At 48.5% G+C, this 18,819-nt stretch overlaps 1 protein-coding gene across 2 annotated transcripts in view; it reads right to left on the bottom strand.

Annotated features, from left to right (window-relative positions):
- Window positions 1-8,034, bottom strand: part of NUP93 (nucleoporin 93) — a 71,442-nt gene extending 63,408 nt beyond the window's left edge. The window contains exons 1-2 of one of the 2 annotated variants that reach the window (XM_029965588.1): window positions 7,763-8,034; window positions 5,964-6,081 (exon numbers count right to left, since the gene is read on the bottom strand). In XM_029965588.1, coding sequence (XP_029821448.1) covers window positions 5,964-6,081; window positions 7,763-7,941 — 297 coding nt within the window. In that variant the 5' untranslated portion in view covers window positions 7,942-8,034. The remainder of the gene's footprint in view (window positions 1-5,963; window positions 6,082-7,762) is intronic. The other variant, XM_029965589.1, reaches the window with a different exon arrangement.
- Window positions 8,035-18,819: the final 10,785 nt, after the last annotated feature.

Here is an 18,819-nt window from a genome sequence, read left to right as displayed (position 1 = left end):
GCATTTATTGAGTGACTGTAATCTGGCCAACTAACGAAATGCCAGAGTATTCCACACTAAATGTGCCAAGGTTTGGGTTTTGGGGGGGGCATGCATGTTTGTTTTTAAGGTTAGTAAGGCCAGGGTAATTTAAAACTGCACTACTAAACCATGTTGCTGCAGTAAGGAAAACTACAGAAAACAGCTGCTTACTAAGGATGTGAGGGAAAAAGCAACAAGCAAAGAAAAAATAACACCAAAACCCCCAAATACATTCCCAATGTCTTTGGCTTTTTTTTCCCTCTCTCATCTCTCTTTTTCTACAGTGTGATTCACTCACCTATCTGAGGCCAAAAGGAGAGAGGTTTATTTTTTTTGTGTGTTTGTTTTTGTTTGTTTTTTATTCCTTTTAACTTAAACCAAAACAAACCCCAGCCATTCTGGCTATGAAACAGAGAAGCCTGCACTCTTAAATCCCAGTCACATCCCAGTCTATGCACATCTTGCCATTTTCCAGGACATCCTTTAATCAGGACAGGCCTTGGGAGGCTCAGGGCCAGCCTGTTCATTCTGATGGCTCTGGGACTCTGTCAGGGTCAGGAAGGTGGCAGACAGGCCATCAAACCCCTGCCTGTCTCACCCAGGCTGCAAAAGCCCTTGGCTGCAATTTATGTAAAATTGTTACACGTTACCTAAAGAAGGGAGACATGCAAACACCTCAGAGGTGGGTTGAGGAAGTTTCTGTAATTTATATTTCTAAGGTCCACATCCCTTAACTCCATTTGCTGCACGTCAAAATACTCATTCACTCCCTATCACTGCTTTCTTCAATTGTGTTAAAACTGCCTCTGGCCACATTAATTACCAGGATATTCATATTCTTGACTTACTTGCCCAAATGTGTACATGAGGGCTCAAATCCTGAATGCAAGCAGTGAGACAACCTAGGCAAAGGAGACAGCAGGGTTTGACACTGGCATGCACTACCAGCGGGAGGATAAAAAAAATTACTTCTGAGAACCTTTGTAGAAAGGTATTTTTGGAGCTATTTTTGGAGCCCAAGATTCCTACAGCTTTTGAAGAATTCAAACTAGGGCTGCAAATACTATTTTTCACTCCTTGCATCGCAGCAATGCAAAGAAACCAAGAGCAGCCCCAAAAAGCTGAGGTGGAAGGCTGCCCTCCTGCATTCCCCACCGCGGCTCTGCGATGGTTAAAAGGTCCCCACAGCTGTGCTGGCATCATCGATTTGGGTGAGCGAGGAAGCCACAGAAAAATAAAGCCACCTTAATTTCAAGCTCCATTAGAACTGAAGGACTTGGGGGCGGGGGGAGAAATCAATGTTTGGCAAATGGGAAAGGACAAAATCTGCAAAAGGAAAAATGCATTTTCAGGCTAAGCTAATGCAAACAATGGATGGTGAACAGCACTTGAGGCTGCCCCTTTAAGGTTGTGTCAGCATTTCCATTTATAAACTCTGATTTTAGTTACCCTCTAGTAGATTACCCACAGGCTTTGGTATTATTCTAGCAGATACCACAAAGTATATCACAAATGGTAATACAGAAGAGCAGTAAGAGCTAGACTGTTGAATAACACACCCTTTCAGTACCTGGTATAATTTAAAAACTCTAACAAATCATATGCTTACATATACACAAACAGAACACATAGTACTGGAGCAAGCAGCCTGGCACTCAGATTCTACCAACACTAAAGCAGAAGTCAAAGCTATCTTTGATGCAGAACCTGTTCATGGTATTTTGAAAAGCTTGAAAATATCCCAGATACTTAATTTCAGTCTGTCTCCATTGCCACTTGGATGGATTTCAGTCTAACCCTCTGCCCTCATTTAGATAAAAGCTCTTATTTCTGTATCTGGACCTCCAGAGAGTTACTCAGTCAATACCCTGAACATCCACACCCAGAAATCAAAACCAAACCCTACTATGCAACCTTTCATTTCATTTCTGCCTAGATCAGAAGGTCAAGGTGAAACAGTTGTACAAATGAGATAATTCAACAAAATTTCCCTTCAGTGTGATGGAGCCAGGCCTTCACCTCAAACCTCCTAAGCAGATGAGCAATGCACGCAAGGAGAGCTCGTGTCTGCCTCTAGCATTCATTTCACAAATCTGCACAGAGCTGGAACGAGCTTGAAAAGTGAGAGCAAAGCTATTTCTAACATTTACCACCGTGATTTTGGGCTTAGACATTTCAAAACAAGCAGGGAGGGGGGTAAAATCTAGGATCAAGCCAACGTGACATGTTCAAAACCACAGCCCAGAATAAAGCATAAACATACACTGTAACCAGGCAAACTATCTCAGCAGGTATGAACTGGACCTGGATCCTGCAACAAACCCTTCCCAGGTACCCAAATCAGTTTATGTGCACACAGCCTGTCTTTGGGATACAGACTAACATGATCAATTCTTACCTGGGATTTTTATAAGACACAAAGGAACAAACAAAAAGACCCAAGCACATAAATAGTGCCAAATATGACATCGAGAATCACTTGAGTAGCACATTCAATTTGGAAAAGGTTTTGCCAAAATGCCCCAGAAAAATCTTGATCTGTACAAATTCTTGACACAAGAATTATTATAAACTGAATTTACTGCAAGAAGTGTTTGTTGTGCTGCATGCAATTTAAGAACACAAGCTTTGAAATGAGAGAGGAAAAATACAAATTCCTATAATTCAATGGCAAGCCCAGAATCTTTTACATAATCTTCCCGGCCTACTGCTCTAGTGGGAGACATTTCCTGGACTCACAACCCTTTTATGTGCAAGCAATCTACATTTTACAACTGATAAATAATTCAGATAATTAATTGAGTTGCAATTTGGTGCACTTTTTAGTCAGCACTATAGTGTACCATTTAAAGAGGTTCTGTACAGAAAGTCCCTCCTGCTTGTTAACCCAAGTCAAGACTTCTATTAAGGTGAATTCCTAAATCTATTAAGGTGAATTCCTAAATTCTTTTAACACTTTCTGAATGTTTTGCATCAGCATCCTGGGACTTCATGCCTTAGGATGCTCTCCTCCACATATAAAAGAATAATTAAAGACTCTACAAAAGTTTCAGACAGGATTTAAGGCTAAATAAATTTGCTGCAATCTACACAGAGTTGCAAGTCTGTGTGTTGAGCACGAGGAAAAGACACGACTGAGAAAGGAGAGCTGAGCCTGTAACACTGATGATGAAGTGTGAACCAAGTTCATTAAGGATTTATGAAGAAGTTTTTGCTGGTTAAAAAGAGGAATGGTTACGCTGGAAAGCACAGGCTGAGGACTCGATGCAGAAGAGAACAGCCCTTCCCAATCCACAGAATTAAAACCTTCCAGCATGTCTGTGTAAATACTGAGTAACAGCAGAGTAAAGTCTCCTAAAGAAATAAACAGATCCCTCCCTTTTATCACTGTTCACTCTGCCTTCCAGAAACAATGGGAGCAACTTATGGAGGAGGTATTCTACACAGTGCAAAGAGACAGTTACATCTGGCCCAAAATAAACACAAAACCTCTGAAGGAGCCTTATAAAACTAATTATTTAGGAATAAGGAAAACGAATCCCATCATCAGAAGGCATAAGAAAAAGTAACATAGAAAGAAACTTTCATAGCACATCTTTATCTAAAGCACCAAATAACTTTAAGACTTTCTTTATTAATAGAGCTAATTAGAGGACAGTCAGCAGTGTCTTACATAACTAGCAACAAACTACCCTGAAAGTGTTGATGACTGCATACCAAACCTACAGATGAGTGCAGGGACTTGTCCATATTCTAAGCAAGTAACTGTCAGGTAACAGAGCACTGTTGACACCAGCCAGACAGCTTGAGATGTGACTGCAAATATCCTCAGACAGAGCAGAGGATGATGTTCTGCAAGACAACATAAAAATCACTGCACCTGTGAACTGCAAAAACGAGCAGGGACAAAACACTCAGAACTCACACTTCACTCATGTGCCTGCAAGATGGTCTAAAAGGGAGCCCCTGGCCATGCTTCCCACTGCAAATCACTCTTAGCTAATTGACTATGAATGTTCTCTGCACATGGCCTGCAAAAAAAATTTAAGATTCCAAGCACGTGAATATTAGGCCTAAGAGATGAGTCGTTAAAGTGATCACTGATTAAACCACCAGTGTTAATCATGATGCAAAAGAGCAAACAGGGAACTTTGATTTAAATGATTGATTTTAATCCTGTTTCTCATTTGTACTTTTAAGCTGTTTTCCTAAAGAAAGGGCTGAATCTCATTGGCTGATTTGGCCACTTAAACACATTGATTTACAATTAACCAGCAGTTTTATGTTAAACTTGAAGCTTTTCCTGAACAGGAGGATACATTCAAATATTGACAAGGGTGACTAAAAAAAATATACTGGAGAAAACATTCTGGGATCACCGTAAGAATATACCAGAATCATGGTAACAAATTAGGCCTCGAGATCTGGTATAATTAAGAAAGAAGAAAACCTTCACATTTTAGTTAGGTAAGCAGTCATAACATAAAATGTGATTTTCAGGCAGTCCTATCTATTTTCTTACATGCCACAAATCTCAGATTGAAAGAGCGAGCGCTCCACTGCTTCTGGGCTTGAGAATCCACAAAAAGATTCTTCTTAAAGCAGAAAGGAAAAACACCAGAAATCAAAGAATTAGCAACAGTAGTAAACTCTAAAGAAAAAGAAAAAAAGAGGCAGGAGTTCTTGAAAAAAAATCTAGACAGAATGAGGTCAAGGAAGACTTGTACAAAGTTTAACACTACCAATTAGAAATACAACAACATCACAAACTGGAACAAAGGAATAAAATGAGAAAAGATAGAAAGCGAACAATGCCAGAGGTTTAGAGCTCTCACTCTATGATCAGGCAATAGATAAAGTCTCCAGAGCACACTCATTTTTGGTGAAAGCAGGCCTTAGAGAACTGGGATTAAATAAGTCTGCCTGAAGACAGGAGACCACAGGGCTCCCAACACCAGAACGAGACTAAACTAAGGGCCCATTCACCCAAAATGGACAGCACCAAATGCTAAAATAAAACACACATTAGATAAAATGGGGTAATTTCACATGCATCCCTGCCCCTCCTGAAGTTAAGTAGTTCAGAGCACACTACTCCTGCAAAAAAAAAAAAAAAAAAAAAAAAAGAAGAGCTTACAACTCTTTTAACCCTCATAATTTAGTCGTCTGCCAGTAAGGAGAGAAGATAAACTTTAAAATGATTAACCAGTAATTCAGACTGCTACCTTCAATGCAACCCACAACGTCGATTCCATTACCAGCCCTTAACTGAGTAATGAATCCTGCAGATTTCATCAGGAAGATACTCTACAGGGGCAGGCGACGGCCAGAAAGCAAAAATAGATGGTTCACATGAATTTTTAAGACACCCAGGGAGACAATCTACAGGAAAATTTACAAGATTAAATCACCTGGTAAAGCATATGAAACATGGCAAATTCAGTCTACCACCAAGACAAGGTTATGACATCTGAGATGCAGTGAAAGAAAAAAGCTATACTCACCTCTTCTGGTTGTTGATTCAAATGGCCCCTATTCCAACACCTCAAAATTGCCAAGTGGTCCCACATGTGATTTTCCAATTAAACATTAAAATAGGTCTCAAAACTACGAGGGAGAAGCATCCCTGGGCAATTTAGGCTTGCAAAGCCAACCAAGACAGGTCCACAAAGAAAGTAAGTATGTACCTAGTTCTTCTTGACTTCAGCAAGAATTTGGATCTTAAAATACATGTCTGCTATCTTGATACTTAATGCTGCTTCTGACAGTTAACTCAAACATCTTTCACCACTGAAAGCAACATCCCTCCTCTGCATTTCCTCTAGCCAGTGAGTTAAACACAGAGCAAGAGCATCTCCACAGAGGCCTAAGAACAGCTTTGAACCACAACACAAGAATGGCAGTGACCAGCACAGTAATTCACGTGTCACAAATGTCCCTACCTGGATGTCAGTGTCCTTCACAGGTTCCAGAGGCTCAAACGTAGTGACTGCACTCAGGCTCTCGAGTCGTTGAGAAATGTGAGATATATCAAGCCCTCTGGACCCCAGAAGAACAGACCTATAAGGATGAAATTGTACAGATATGAAATTAGTATTGAACAGACAGAACTCCAAACCCAGACTCATTGCCAATATTTAGGTCAGCAGCGAGCCACGTACAGACAGTGCTCCCAGACATGTTATAAAAACTGCACAAAACCAAACTTAGAACAGCCCTATGTGTCTATCCAACCACCTCAGCCTGCTGAACTCTTTCTGCTGTTCCACTGCAGTGCTGCACAGCTGCCAAGTCCTTCCACACAGAAAAAATGTACACTGTGTTGGTAAAAACACCTTCAGCAGCAGCCAGAGCAAGGTATGCACTTTTTGGCTTTAGCACCCGAAATCGAGAACAGCAGCTACTCAAATAAATCCTTCAATTACTCTGGTGTTTTTTGGAAGTATGAGAAAGGTGGGAGGGAAAAAAAAACAAAACAAAAAATCTCTGTGATGGGGAAAAAAAGTGTTTTTCCCCCAAAGGGCTGAGAGGGGTGAGAGGAGACCCCCTTGTGTATAATGGAAAGAGATGCAGCTACAACTCCAGCTATGACTGCTGCATTGGAGAGGAGAGACACTGCTGCCCTGAAAGTGGAAAGGATCTTTCCTTATTCCCTTCTGGACTTTTATTGGAGGGAAAAGAGATTTGATCCAATGTAAATATTGCTTTATCATAGGAGAGATAGTTAGGATTGTGTATATAATGTATTATAATATTTATTTGTGTAATAATTGTAATATAATTCCCTTTCCCCCATATTGAGTCTTGTGTTGTGTCTGGAAAACCCCCCCCTCACACTGGGGTGAGTTGTGGGAGGGGGGCTTGGACTCAAGAATTGGATTTTTGGGGGTTTCAAGCCACGACACCCCACACTAACTAAATACCAGCTTTGCAGTCATCATATTTATCCCAGGCACGTCCTCCTCGCAGGAGTCCCCACCCGTTAGAAACTAAACCCTGTGAGCAGCTTCCCCTGCCCATGCAGGGTGTGCAGTGCCAGTGCCCCACACGGGATGGCAGTGCCAGTGCCCCATAAAGGGATGGCAGTGCCAGTGCCCCACAAAGGGATGGCAGTGATGGCAGTGAATCAGTGCACCCACTAAAGGATGGCAGATGCCAGTAGCCCCCTACACAGGATAGGCATGTTTGCCAGTGCCCCACACGGGATGGCAGTGCCGGTGGCCCCACAGCTAACTGGGAGATTGGCAGTGCCAGTTGCCCCAACGGGGATTGCACGTGCCAGTGCTCCCACACAGGGATGGCAGTGCCCCGTGGCCCCACACGGTCATCGATGAGTGCACGTTGCCCCACACGGGATGGCAGTGCCAATGTGTCCCACACGCGGTTGATGCAGTTGCCATAGGGTGTGTCCCACACGAGGGGGTGCAGTGCCAGGCTCCCACACGAGGATGCAGTGCCAGGTGCCCACACGGGTGGATGGCGTGGCCGTGCCCACAGGGGGGGTGCCAGTGCCGTGCCCCACACGGTGATGGCAGTGCCCCAGTGCTCCCCCACAGGGAATGCAGTTGCCAGTGCCCCACACGGGGTAGACACAAGATGAGCTAGTGCCCAGTGATCCTGCACTACAGGGTGATGCAGTTGGCCAAGTGTCCCACAAAGGGATGGCAGTGCCAGTGCCCCACAAAGGGATGGCAGTGCCCGTGCCCCACACGGGATGGCAGTGCCCGTGCCCCACACTCACGCCTTCACGTCGGCCGTCTCCTGGGAGGTGCGGGTCAGGGTGCGGGAGCGCAGCCGCTCCCCGGCCTGCTGGATCTCCTGCAGGTTCCGTTCCACGTGAGGCAGCTCTGAGATCCCCTCTGTCTCAGCTGCCAGCTGTTCTGCCTGCTGGAGCAGCTCCCCAAAGCCGTCCGTGTCCATCTCTGCGGCAGGGTTTCATCAAGACACACTTCGGAGAGAGAGAGAAAATTCCTGATCAGCTATAAACTGTTTCCACACTTGCAGGGTCACAGACAGGCCAGCAAGAGCAGGTCTTCTAGAACAGGATGCTCTGTCCATCCTCCCCAAGCATTAAATGTCAAGGAAATCCTTTCAAGTGGTCTCAGAGCTTTCCCTTGCAGGACTGTAATTTATGGACCTGTCAGAAGTGGGATGCAGATCCCATATGACAGTTCATATATTGCCTTAATACAAAGGAGGGTGAAAGCAGAGAAGTCCCAAGGAGAATTTAGTGTTAATTTAGCCATAAACTACTTGTACACACACATAAATAAATAGCTTAGAGAACTGGACTCCCTGATCCTTATGGGTCCCTTCCCATTCTATCATTCTGTATTTTTATATATTATAAAAAGATGCATACATATGCACGATAGGAATATAGGAGGGCTGAAAACACACATAAACATGAGGTTAAGAGCTACAGATGCACATAGACAGCCATAACTAGCTATTAAAATGTGTTACTCCATATTTCATTAACCCCCAGTCAAAAGAAGTACACTTTGTTCCAATGCAGAAGACCTGTGTCTAATTTCAATGCCTGCAGAGAGTTTTATCAGTGTAAGAATTCCTTGCACAGACCCAATGAGAGAATAATTAAATAAACTATAGAGCATGAGGCAAGGGCTGTACCAGACAAGGGCACTAATGCATCGTGCAGTTCTGAACTCAGAATGGAGCCGCTGCTGTTACAGAAAGGACACAAGTGTATGTGCTTGGGATCACTGTGCACAAAGACATGTGGCTGCAGTTGTGTCCACATTAATGAAACATGAATCCCACACCCTCAACTTCACACACCAAATCATGACTTGCAGCTAAAACACCAACATGAGAGGAGCACTGGGCATCTCTGTAAAGCCACTGAAGATCGCGGACATCTGTGGTGTGGAGATGGAAATCTCCAGTACAGCCTCTCATAGCATGTGCACCCAAAACCAGAGGGCCTGGGATGAAATAAGGTGAACCAGATCTCAAGCATTAGTTCCAGCTCTTTATCATTTACTCCAAAGTAAAATCACTGGGGACCATCTGGTTCAAGGGAGCCCACCAAGAAGAAAACAGAGATTTTTACAAACCAACAGTAGCCTGCAATTCAAGTATTTCTTGAATTTCTTCTCAACCACACCAGAGCAATTTTACAGCACAGTTTGAACATTCCTCACGTTCTCAGTCTTGCCACCTTTCCCAAGTACAACTACCAGTAGCAGTGCCTTCCTCTGTCTGGACAAATGATTTAAAAGCACTGCATGATGATTCATTCAGACATATGCAGCTAGAGAGAGAAACCCATCCCTCCCGCCTGGGTGCCAGGACAAACCCCACCAGCCGGCATCCAGGAAGGGAGAATTTCACAAGCACTCCCCACACACTTCTGGGAAGCTGGGAGCTGCTGGGGGAGGCAGGGATGGGATTTGCACTGACTTCCTAATCAGGTGAGATAGCAGAGACGGGATTTGTTTGCCCAGATTAGCGTGCCACCGAGATGGAGCGGAACAGGGAGGAGGAGGCTGGAAATAAGCAGTTTCATGCCCTGCAATGCAGTACAGAACATCTTTCCAGTGTTTACTTGCGATAACTCAGGTGCACCCCTGCCAGGAACAGCCTCTGTTGGCAGACACTGACCAGAACAGCCACATTCTGTACAGCTACGAACTGATCAGCTCCTCAGGGAGCAGTGACTGCGAGAACAGCACAGACATCAGCCTGATTTGATCCGATCTGGTCCACTTCCTCTTTTCATTACCAAGATAAAAAGCCAGCAGTGTAAGAAGCACTGACTTCTCAGAGCACTGAAACCAAAAGCATGAAGAATCAGGGCTAGAGAACTGCTCCCAAACCTGCACACCTTAGCCACAGACACCACGCCAATACCATGTAAGGTCTGTCCCATAAATCTGCCTGTGCAGAGCAACTGCAACAACTCTGTGAGACTGAACTCAATTCAGCAAATACAGAATAAACTAGTTATTTTGGAGCAAGTTAGAAGTACCTGTGATTATAACCAAGCACTGGAAGGGACAATTCAAAACTTAGAGAGCCAACACTAAACAGCTTTTTCTAAGTGACAGAATTCAAATATTTAGACTGAATATTCGTATTTTCGTAACAGCACGAACAACTTTGTCTCCACCCTGACAGAATTTACTACAGTCAAAAGACTGCAGTCTGACTCTTCAGGCTGCTGTGCAAGATGGAAACTGCTACCACAGTAATGAGCAGAGTGATGGCAGACTTTCATGTCTGGTTGGGGAAGGAGCAACAACTGACACCTAAAGGAAAGAAAATACGTCAGAAATTAAATTAACTTCGGTGAAACTAGATCGACCTTGGGCTAAAAGCCAGGACTGAAAAGGCTCTTCACTAAAACAGCTTTGATGACTTATCAATAGAAGCTCCTGCATTAGACTATGATTCCATTAAACCCCAGTTTAATGTTTCCCCAACACTCAAAACCACACATAAGCACTATATATTGTACAAGTGAATTGAATTTAAGCCAAAAAGAAAATAGGAAGGATGACAGGTTTCTTAAGTCGCTTCAGACTGATTATAATTAATGGTTTATTACCTAAGAAATGCTAAAAACTTCTCAAGAGCACCACAGTACTATCTAAGGAAGAATGCTGTACCTATTCTACTCCAAATATGGCCACCATAAACATTTTACTGTACTAGATTAGTAAAGACACAAAGCTGAAATACTCCAACCAGCACATGGAAGTGTCTATTGTACTTCACATGCTGACATGATTCGTGTCATCTAATTAATTAACTTCGAGAAACAGAGTAAAAACTTCAGATTTTTCCAGTGCTGTGGGAAAAAGAAAGGAGGAAGACATCAGAGGGGAGAAGGAAAGCCTCACCCACTACATTCAGCATAACTGATGGACCAAGAGTTCCCCAGGTTGCAGAAAGATTCCTCAAAACAGGAAACGAAGAGGAAGAAATTCAGCACAGGCCTCTCACAGAGGGTCCAACCTGAGGGTGCCCAAGAGACCCAGTCTGATGGTCAGGATCAGCTTCCTGGGGAGGGCAGACAGAGGAGTGCAGTGGTAAGAGAAAGCCGGCAATTCTCTACTTGCTACAGCCAAGATCTGAGGCAGAAGTGCTTTTCCAACAGGCTCCAAGCCTGGGCTGCTCCAGAGAGTGTGGCAGCTTCTGTCTACTGAGATAAAAATGAATAAGTAAAAGGCCCATTTTGCAGGCCTGGAGAATTCTGTGCGAGCAGAAGCAATTATACCCAGCTCTTGCATGGCTCTTGGCAGCAGCAGACACACAGGCATTTCAGAGAGGAAGTCAGCAACATAATCCCCCTGCTACAGACAGGGGAGCTGATTAAGAAATGCAGAGATGGAAATCGAAGAGCAGGTGGTCAAATTTTTGTTTGTTTTTAAAGGAAAGCACAATTACATTTATAGGATATTAGACAGACACTGAAATGAGTTGCCTTCTAAGGATGTAGACACTGATACTGGGGATCTTGAAGAGTAGGACAGGCATAAAGTAGAAAGGGTGGAGACCTTCTTATCCCTCACCAGTAGCAGGAGAAACCATTGGGGTCAACTCTTGAGGTCTCTTCCTGCCTTATCTTCCATGAAAATTTCATTTTCCAAATGAAAGTGACCAGGTACAACCCAAATATTTGCTGCTCACTTTCACCCTCTAGCCTGTAAAGCACAATAATAAATATTTAATAAAACCTAACAGAGGGAAAACTTCCACACCCTAGTTACTCTAAAACCAGATGAAATCAGGATAGGCCAGCTTAAAACCAAATACCTAGAAGCTCCTGAATAGGCCACACAACAATGTTCCAAACCTATTGTTTCTTCTACTACCATTCAATCAATGCTCCTCTGCCTCCCATAAAGACTTTCAGTCCTGCATCTTCTCTTCTTCATCTCATCTGTAAGTAGACATGCAAAAGTTCAATCTTTTTATGGCCCCAAAGAGCCCTTACAGTATGTATGTTGAACAAAAATTTTTTTTTTTTTTTTCAGTTTTAAAGGCAATAACATTCAGTTATTTGCTCTTGTGCTGTGAGAAAGGAGAAACAAGAGCACACAGCTCTTCTCTACACTGTTCATTATTTAACCTGGAACTGAAGAGTAGGCATTTTAAGTGATTTCTTCCAATACATAGTATCACATATTTTTCAACACTGCCTTTTATCTGCCGTAAGTTCCTCACAGTGGTCTCAACCCCCACTGTCCTGAGTAACTGACTCAGCTGGAAGCTTTGTCATCTTACCACCCTCCCTCCTTTCCAAACATTTAGCACTTATTTTAAGCACCTGACTCTCACCCAACTCAGCAGGGCACTAACTTCCCACTGAGGGTAGCAAACTGACCCTCATTAAATAGAGCATTTAGTTTATCATTTGAAATTCCTTAAATGAAAACCCATATCCTGCCCCCTCACTGAATTCCCTGTCATATCAGCACCACAGAAACATTATGGATTTAGATGACAGAGTCATGTACATTCTCCAAGCAATTTTAAGCTTTTTCTATTTGTAAGTTTTCCCAAGGGGTAGGAAACCTTTTTAAGACAAAACATAAGTGAAGAGTGGTGAAGTACACAGGAACTGGTGTTTCTTTGTCACCCTCACCTTAGCTCTCTGTGCCATAACTACTGTCCCTAAAACACTGTGACCATATTGGAGAGGAGAAACAGCCCTTCTTTGCACCTGGACTTTAATCCAAACCCTTCCACTTGCTGTTCAGATATTCTGGGTTAGAATAATGTTGGCATGCAGATGGCACCTGACACTCCACAGTAGTTGCTAATTAGATACCAATACTCAGTGCATCCACAGCTCAGGGTTCAACACAAAGATGCCTCAGCATCGCTTCACAGAAGTCTGGCTGCTGCCTGCAGTTGGGACCAAACAGGGAAAGCAAGTTACTCTGTACACTGTGTGCCCTTTATGATGACTCTGGGAAAACCACACCTGTAACATATTATCTTGCCCAGGAGAGACAAACAAGTAGCACTCTTCAGGTTCAGGAACAGAGCTCTGCATCCAAGGTGTGCTGTAAGAAATCCTTACAGTCATTTTCACCTCTTTTACCTGAGAAGTGAGACCTGCTGTTGGTAGAGAGGACCTGTGAGCTGGGGTAAAGGGAAAGGGCTAATCATCACCTCCTTCAAGGACAGTCTGAAGGGTCCACATGAAGTGTTTAAAGACAGCTATCCTCTCCTGCACCAAACTTACTGACCTGAAAAACACCAGAGCCCCAAACATCATATATGGTTTACCTTCTGCATCCCACCAGGCATACACAAAAGCACTGCCTGGCAACTTAGTGGTTGCTTCTTGGTGTGATTCTTGGGGCTGTGCTGTGCAGGTCCAGGAGCTGGACTTCAGTGATCCTTGTGGGTCCCTTCCAACTCAGGATATTCTACAAACTACGAGGGCACACGAGCTCAAAAAAATCTGCTGTGAAACAGCAGTTGAGCCAGGGGCAGGGCTGTGAGCACTGTGCCTTTCATGAGCTCAGACACAGGACAGCAGGTGTTCTTTCCCTCACAGCAACCTTCCAGTACCTGAAGGGGGCCTACAGGGAAGCTGGAGAGGGGCCCTTCCTCAGGAACTGCAGTGACAGGACAAGGAGCAATGAGTACAAACTGAAAGAGTGGAAATTTAGGTTGGATATTAGGAAGAAATTCTTTACTGAGAGGGTAGTGAGACACTGGAACAAGCTGCCCAGGGAGGTTGTGGCTGCCTGAAGCCTGGCAGCGTTCAAGGCCTTCAGCAACAGGGTCTAGCAGGAGGTGTCCCTGCCCATGGCAGGGGGGGTTGGGACTAGTTTAGGGTTCCTTCCAACCCCTTAACATTCTGTGATTCCCTGGGAACCAACCATTACCCCTGCCGTGCTGAGGAACGACCCCCACGCACAGAACTTGAAGCAGAGACACCAAACCACACGGACGCACAACCCCGCGCTCCTGAAACCTCCCCAAACAACGAGCTCCAGCTTCCTGCGGCCCCACCACGGCACCCTGGTTAAACACTAAGCTCCTCTCCTACAGCCAGGCTCGGCGCTGCCGACCCGGCTCGGGAGCACAGACCCGTCCTCGGGCACCCGCAGCCGGCCCCGCTGCGTGAGCTCTGCTGGGGCAGCGACCCGCGGCAAACCTCCCCGGGAGCCCACACGGGGAGGCCCCGCGAGCGCTCCCCGCGCAGCCTCCGCCGCAGCGGCCTGCAACCGGGCCCCGCGGCCGGGGGACGCTGCCGGGGGGCCTCGGGGCCCGGCGCGTGGGGGCCGAGAAGCCACAAGCGGCAGAGGAGAGGAGGGAGGGAGGCGGCGGGACGCGCGAGCCGTGCCGTCCGCAGCGCGCGCCCGCCGCCCCGCACCTCACCGTGCTTCGCGCCCGCCGCCGCCGCCGCGCCCGGCCGGCCCCGTCGCCGCGCGCCCCCATTGGCCGCTCCGCGGCCTCCCTCCCCTGCGCCCCATTGTCCGAACCGCCCCGAATCCATCGGCCCGCGCGCTCCTATTGTCCGGTCCCGCCCCCCTGCGCCCCTCGCGAGAACAGAGCCGCCGAGGCGCCTTTTCGCGGAGGAAGCGCGCACGGCCGCCGGGGCGGCGGCTCGGCGGCAGCGGTTCGAGGCTGCCCCCCGCCACTCCCGACCCCGGCTCCAATCGAGAACCGCGCGCCGCCGCGCGGGATCGCCGGGAGAAATCCAGGGAGTACAGATCCCTTCATCCGCAGGGACAGCACCCGGGGAACGGCGTGCGGCCGAGTCGGGGGAGGTTTAGCTTGGATATTAGGAGAAGGTTCTTCCCCAGAGGGGTCGGGCACTGCCCAGGCTCCCCGGGGCAGTGGGCACAGCACCAAGGCTGCCAGAGCTCCAGGAGCGTTCGGTCTCCAAGGGGGTGAGGGTGACACAGCCATTCCAGCTCACCCAACTTCCCCAGCAAAAAAAAAGTGCAAACGCTGAATTCTCCCCCTCTGAGGCGGGCAGGTTGCTCTCCCTGAATAGTGACGCTCACTGGTTGTTCAGCAGCTGGCTGGTGTCACCAAAAAATCATTTTTTTTCCAATGCTGTGTTCCTGCCTGGCTCCCTGGAGTCCGTGTTCTTTGTAAATCTGTAGGTTTAGCAATTTCTGGTGTATTTAGCACTATATGCTGAGGCCTGGCACATGTAAAGTATGTTTTTTCTGTGGCATGGGCTGTTCCATGCTCTGGGGTCTGCTGTGCTGGGGCTTGGCCCACAGGGTGCCCAGTTAAACCAACCGTGGAACTTCATCCCAAAAATCAGCAGGGGGAGGGCGCTCTGGCGCTGAGTGTTTGGGGCAGACAGTTTGAGGGGTGCACTTGTCCCCGACAGGATGCCCTGGTGGAATGGATGTCCTGGTGGGATGGGTGCCCTGTGGGATGGAAGTGCCTTGGTGGGACGGACGTCCTGGTGTGATGGGCGTCCTGACGGGATGGGTGCCCTGGCAGGGTGGCTGTGCCACCCCACCTTTCCCTGAGCCCGTCCAGGCTCCCGGAGCGCCTTTCCAGCGAGAGGAGAGTCCTGGTCTGCCCGGGGAGCGGTGCGGGTGCCTCCGGGACGGGAGGGGGGAACAGCCGTCCTGAGGGGCTGAGACTGGGGCGGAACGGGCACAGGCAGGGACCCGGGGGGGAGCAGGGACAGGCAGGAACCGGGGGGAATGGGGACAGGCAGGAACCGGGGGAATGGGGACAGGTAGGGACCCGGGATAGCGGGCACAGGCAGAGAGCAGGGGAACAAGGACAGGATGGCACCGCGGGAAGCGGGACGGGCAGGGCCGCGGTGCTGCGGGCAGGCAGGTGGCAGCAGATCCCTGCGGAAGGGCTCGGCGCGGGAGGAGCCGCTCCTGCGGTGGGGCCCGAGCCCTCCGGACGGTGGGTGCTGTCCCCTCTGTGGGTGCCCGTCCCCTCTGCAGTGGGTGCACGGGGCGCTGTCCCCTCTGCACCAGGTTCCCATCCCCTCTGCCCTGGCTGCCCATCCATCCCCTGAGCATGGGGTGCTCGTCACTCCTGTGCCAGGGGCGGTTTAGATTGGATATTAGCAAAAATATCTTCACTGAAAGTGTTGCCAAGCACTGGAACAGGCTGCCCAGGGAAGTGGTGGAGTCACCACCCCTGGGGGGATTTAAAAGATGTGTAGGTCTATCACTTGGGGACATGATTTAGTGGTGGGTTTGGCAGTGCTGGGGTAATGGTTGTACTTGATGACCTTAGAGGGCTTTTCCCACCTTAACAATTCTATGACTATGATTCCCCTTCTGCACTGAGTGCATTTTCCCTCTGCACTGAGTGCATTTTCCCTGGGGACAGGATGTATTTCCCCTGTGCACACGTGCCTGTCGCCTCTGCACAGGGTGTGTTTACTCTCTGCACAGGGTATGTTTACTCTCTGCACTGGGTGCACATCCCCTCTGCACACAGTGCTTGTCCCCTCTGCACAGGACGATGTCCCCTCTGCACAGGGTGTGTGTCATGTGCACAGGGTGCTCGTCCCCTCTGCACCCAGTGCATCCCTCCTCTGCACAGGGTGCACACCCTGTCTGCACAGGGCACGTGTCATCATCATGTCAGCAGGGTCATGAACATCCATCATGCCTCTGGGGCTCATGCAGAGCCAGAAAAAGTGGAACTGAATGCAGCCCCATGGGCAGCTGCAGGGCTGCCTGACTGGAGTCGTACCCAGGACCCCCTGCCCTGGCTCCCCTTGGATGCCCCAGGGGGATGCTTGGTCACCTCCAACCTCCTCTGCAAACTGAGCTGGGCTTTTCTTTGAGGGGCTGGATAAAGCACATCAGCCTCTTCTTGCATCAAGCAAAGGCTTCCATCGCTCTCCTGCTATACACAGCTGTCTGCAGGCTGAGAGCAGTTCCTGCTTCATCAAAAAGTACTTTTTTATATAGAAAATACTCCTGAGGGGACCAGAAAGCTCTCAGGTACCTCACTGAGTGCAGCCATAGTCAAAGCCAGGTGCTGGATGTATCCCAGGCCAGTGCCTCACATGGGTGGCCTCAACCCTTCCGTTTATCCTGTAGCTTTCCTCTCCCCAGGCCCCTCTTGGGGAGGCTGGAAAGGGCACCGAGGCTGAGAGTTCCCACCTCTGCCAGATGGATGTGCAGGCAGAACCAGGAGCAGGCAGGGCAGGCTGGCACCAGCAGAGTGCAGAGGTGTGTGCCCACATTCACCCTGGCACGTCACTGGGAACAGGGAGCAGTTGGTGCCTGAGGCTCTTCCTGTGAGGGGAAACCCCATCCGTGCCCCAGCTTTGTTTCTGGTGCAGGATTTGGGTGCCCAGCCCCAGGGGGCTCAGTTTGCAGCCCCGCTGCTGCATGGCTGGGGTGGCAGCCCTGCTGCACAGTGGGGCTCCAGCAGTGGGGCCAAGCCAGTCTTGTTTTCCAGCAAAGCATCTTCTCAGGGGATTTATGTTTTTTTATATGCATTTAGGGCAGGGCAGACCCTTATAACCCATCTCCAGCACTAAGCCTCTGTTGCAACAGGCAGTGCTGGAAGGCTGCTTAGGCAAAGATACACTAATGTAATAAGGCAAAGCATTTAAAAGGCAAATGGGTGCTGAGCTGGGTGTTGCTTTTCTCACTGGCAAGGCTGGGTGCTGAGCAGGCTGGGCACCGACTGCAGAGCCACGTGCTGAAGCTGGGCAAACCTTTGGGGAAGGGGTGAGCAGCTCCCCTGGGTGCCTGGAGCATCCCTGGGGACCGACATACTCCCCTCTTGCAGACAACCCACCTTGTGCCACCCAGCCTAGCAGAGAGGACTACACGGGTGCCAAAGGGACCGATTTTGCTGCTTTTTAAATTGGTCCTGTCCCTGGTGTCTTGTCACCAAGGGCTGGAAGAGACATCCCTGTCAGGCTGAGCTGTCCCACTGCCCCAAGAAGCAGAGAAAGGGCGATGGCAGCAGGGCTGGGAACCTGCATCTGTGGTGGGGCACACCCAGGGGACATGTATGGGCAAGCCAGTGCTTGAAAAATTACTCTTTCACTTGGCAGAGACTTTTGGAAGCAAAACACACCTCGTGCATCTTCCCAGTGCCCTCCTTCCCCCACTCCCAGCAGCCACCCCTCATCCAGGCAGCCAAGTGTTGCTTTCACGGCTGTGGTTATCTGCCCTCCTGCCTCTGAAGGTCATCGCAGCTCCAAGCAAGGTGTTCCCCAAAAATGAGCCAGAAAAAAGTGCTCCTGCACGGGCAGGAGGAGCCAAGCACTGTAGCTGGAGGTCTTTGGCATGGGGAGGCTGCAGGGAAAGTGCCTGTTTGGGAACGATCTGCTCTGCAATAGATTGGGGTTTGTAAAGCACAGGTTCCTGGGGAAGGGAGGTTTGTCCCCACTAGGATTTCTCCAAGTGCTCTCCAGCAGCAGCTCAGGGCAGGCACCTTGCCAGCCCACTCCACCTTCCCATGCTTGCTCCCACAAGCTCCTTCACCCAGAGGAAGCTCCAGAGTGGTGCAGAGGCACCTGCCATGAAGCCAAAGAAAGGCTGAAGAGGGCTGGAGCCCTCCCTGCCACTGCTTGCCCACCCCCCTAGGCATGTCACCTGTCCTCATGGGGAGACCAGCACCTTAAAGATGCCCAGAGCCACCCTGCATGCAGGATGAGATCTGTCCCATGTCCCGTGTCCCAGGCTCCTTTCTCCCCCCAGGGAGGCACAGAGCCCACTCAGGGAAGGCCACGGGGGTGTTCGTGAGCAGCCCCCTCGCACCCTGCAGCGACAATTCCCACACGGGTGTCACGAGTGGTGACCGTTCTCAGCCTCCAGCCCAGCCCGACAGCAGCACTCGTGC

The sequence above is a fragment of the Manacus vitellinus genome, unplaced genomic scaffold (assembly GCF_001715985.3).
Source record: "Manacus vitellinus isolate BGI_N305 unplaced genomic scaffold, ASM171598v3 scaffold_10_pilon, whole genome shotgun sequence".
Lineage (NCBI taxonomy): Eukaryota > Metazoa > Chordata > Aves > Passeriformes > Pipridae > Manacus > Manacus vitellinus.
The sequence above is the reverse complement of the archived record's forward strand: the minus strand, read 5'-3'. Positions and strand labels throughout refer to the sequence as shown.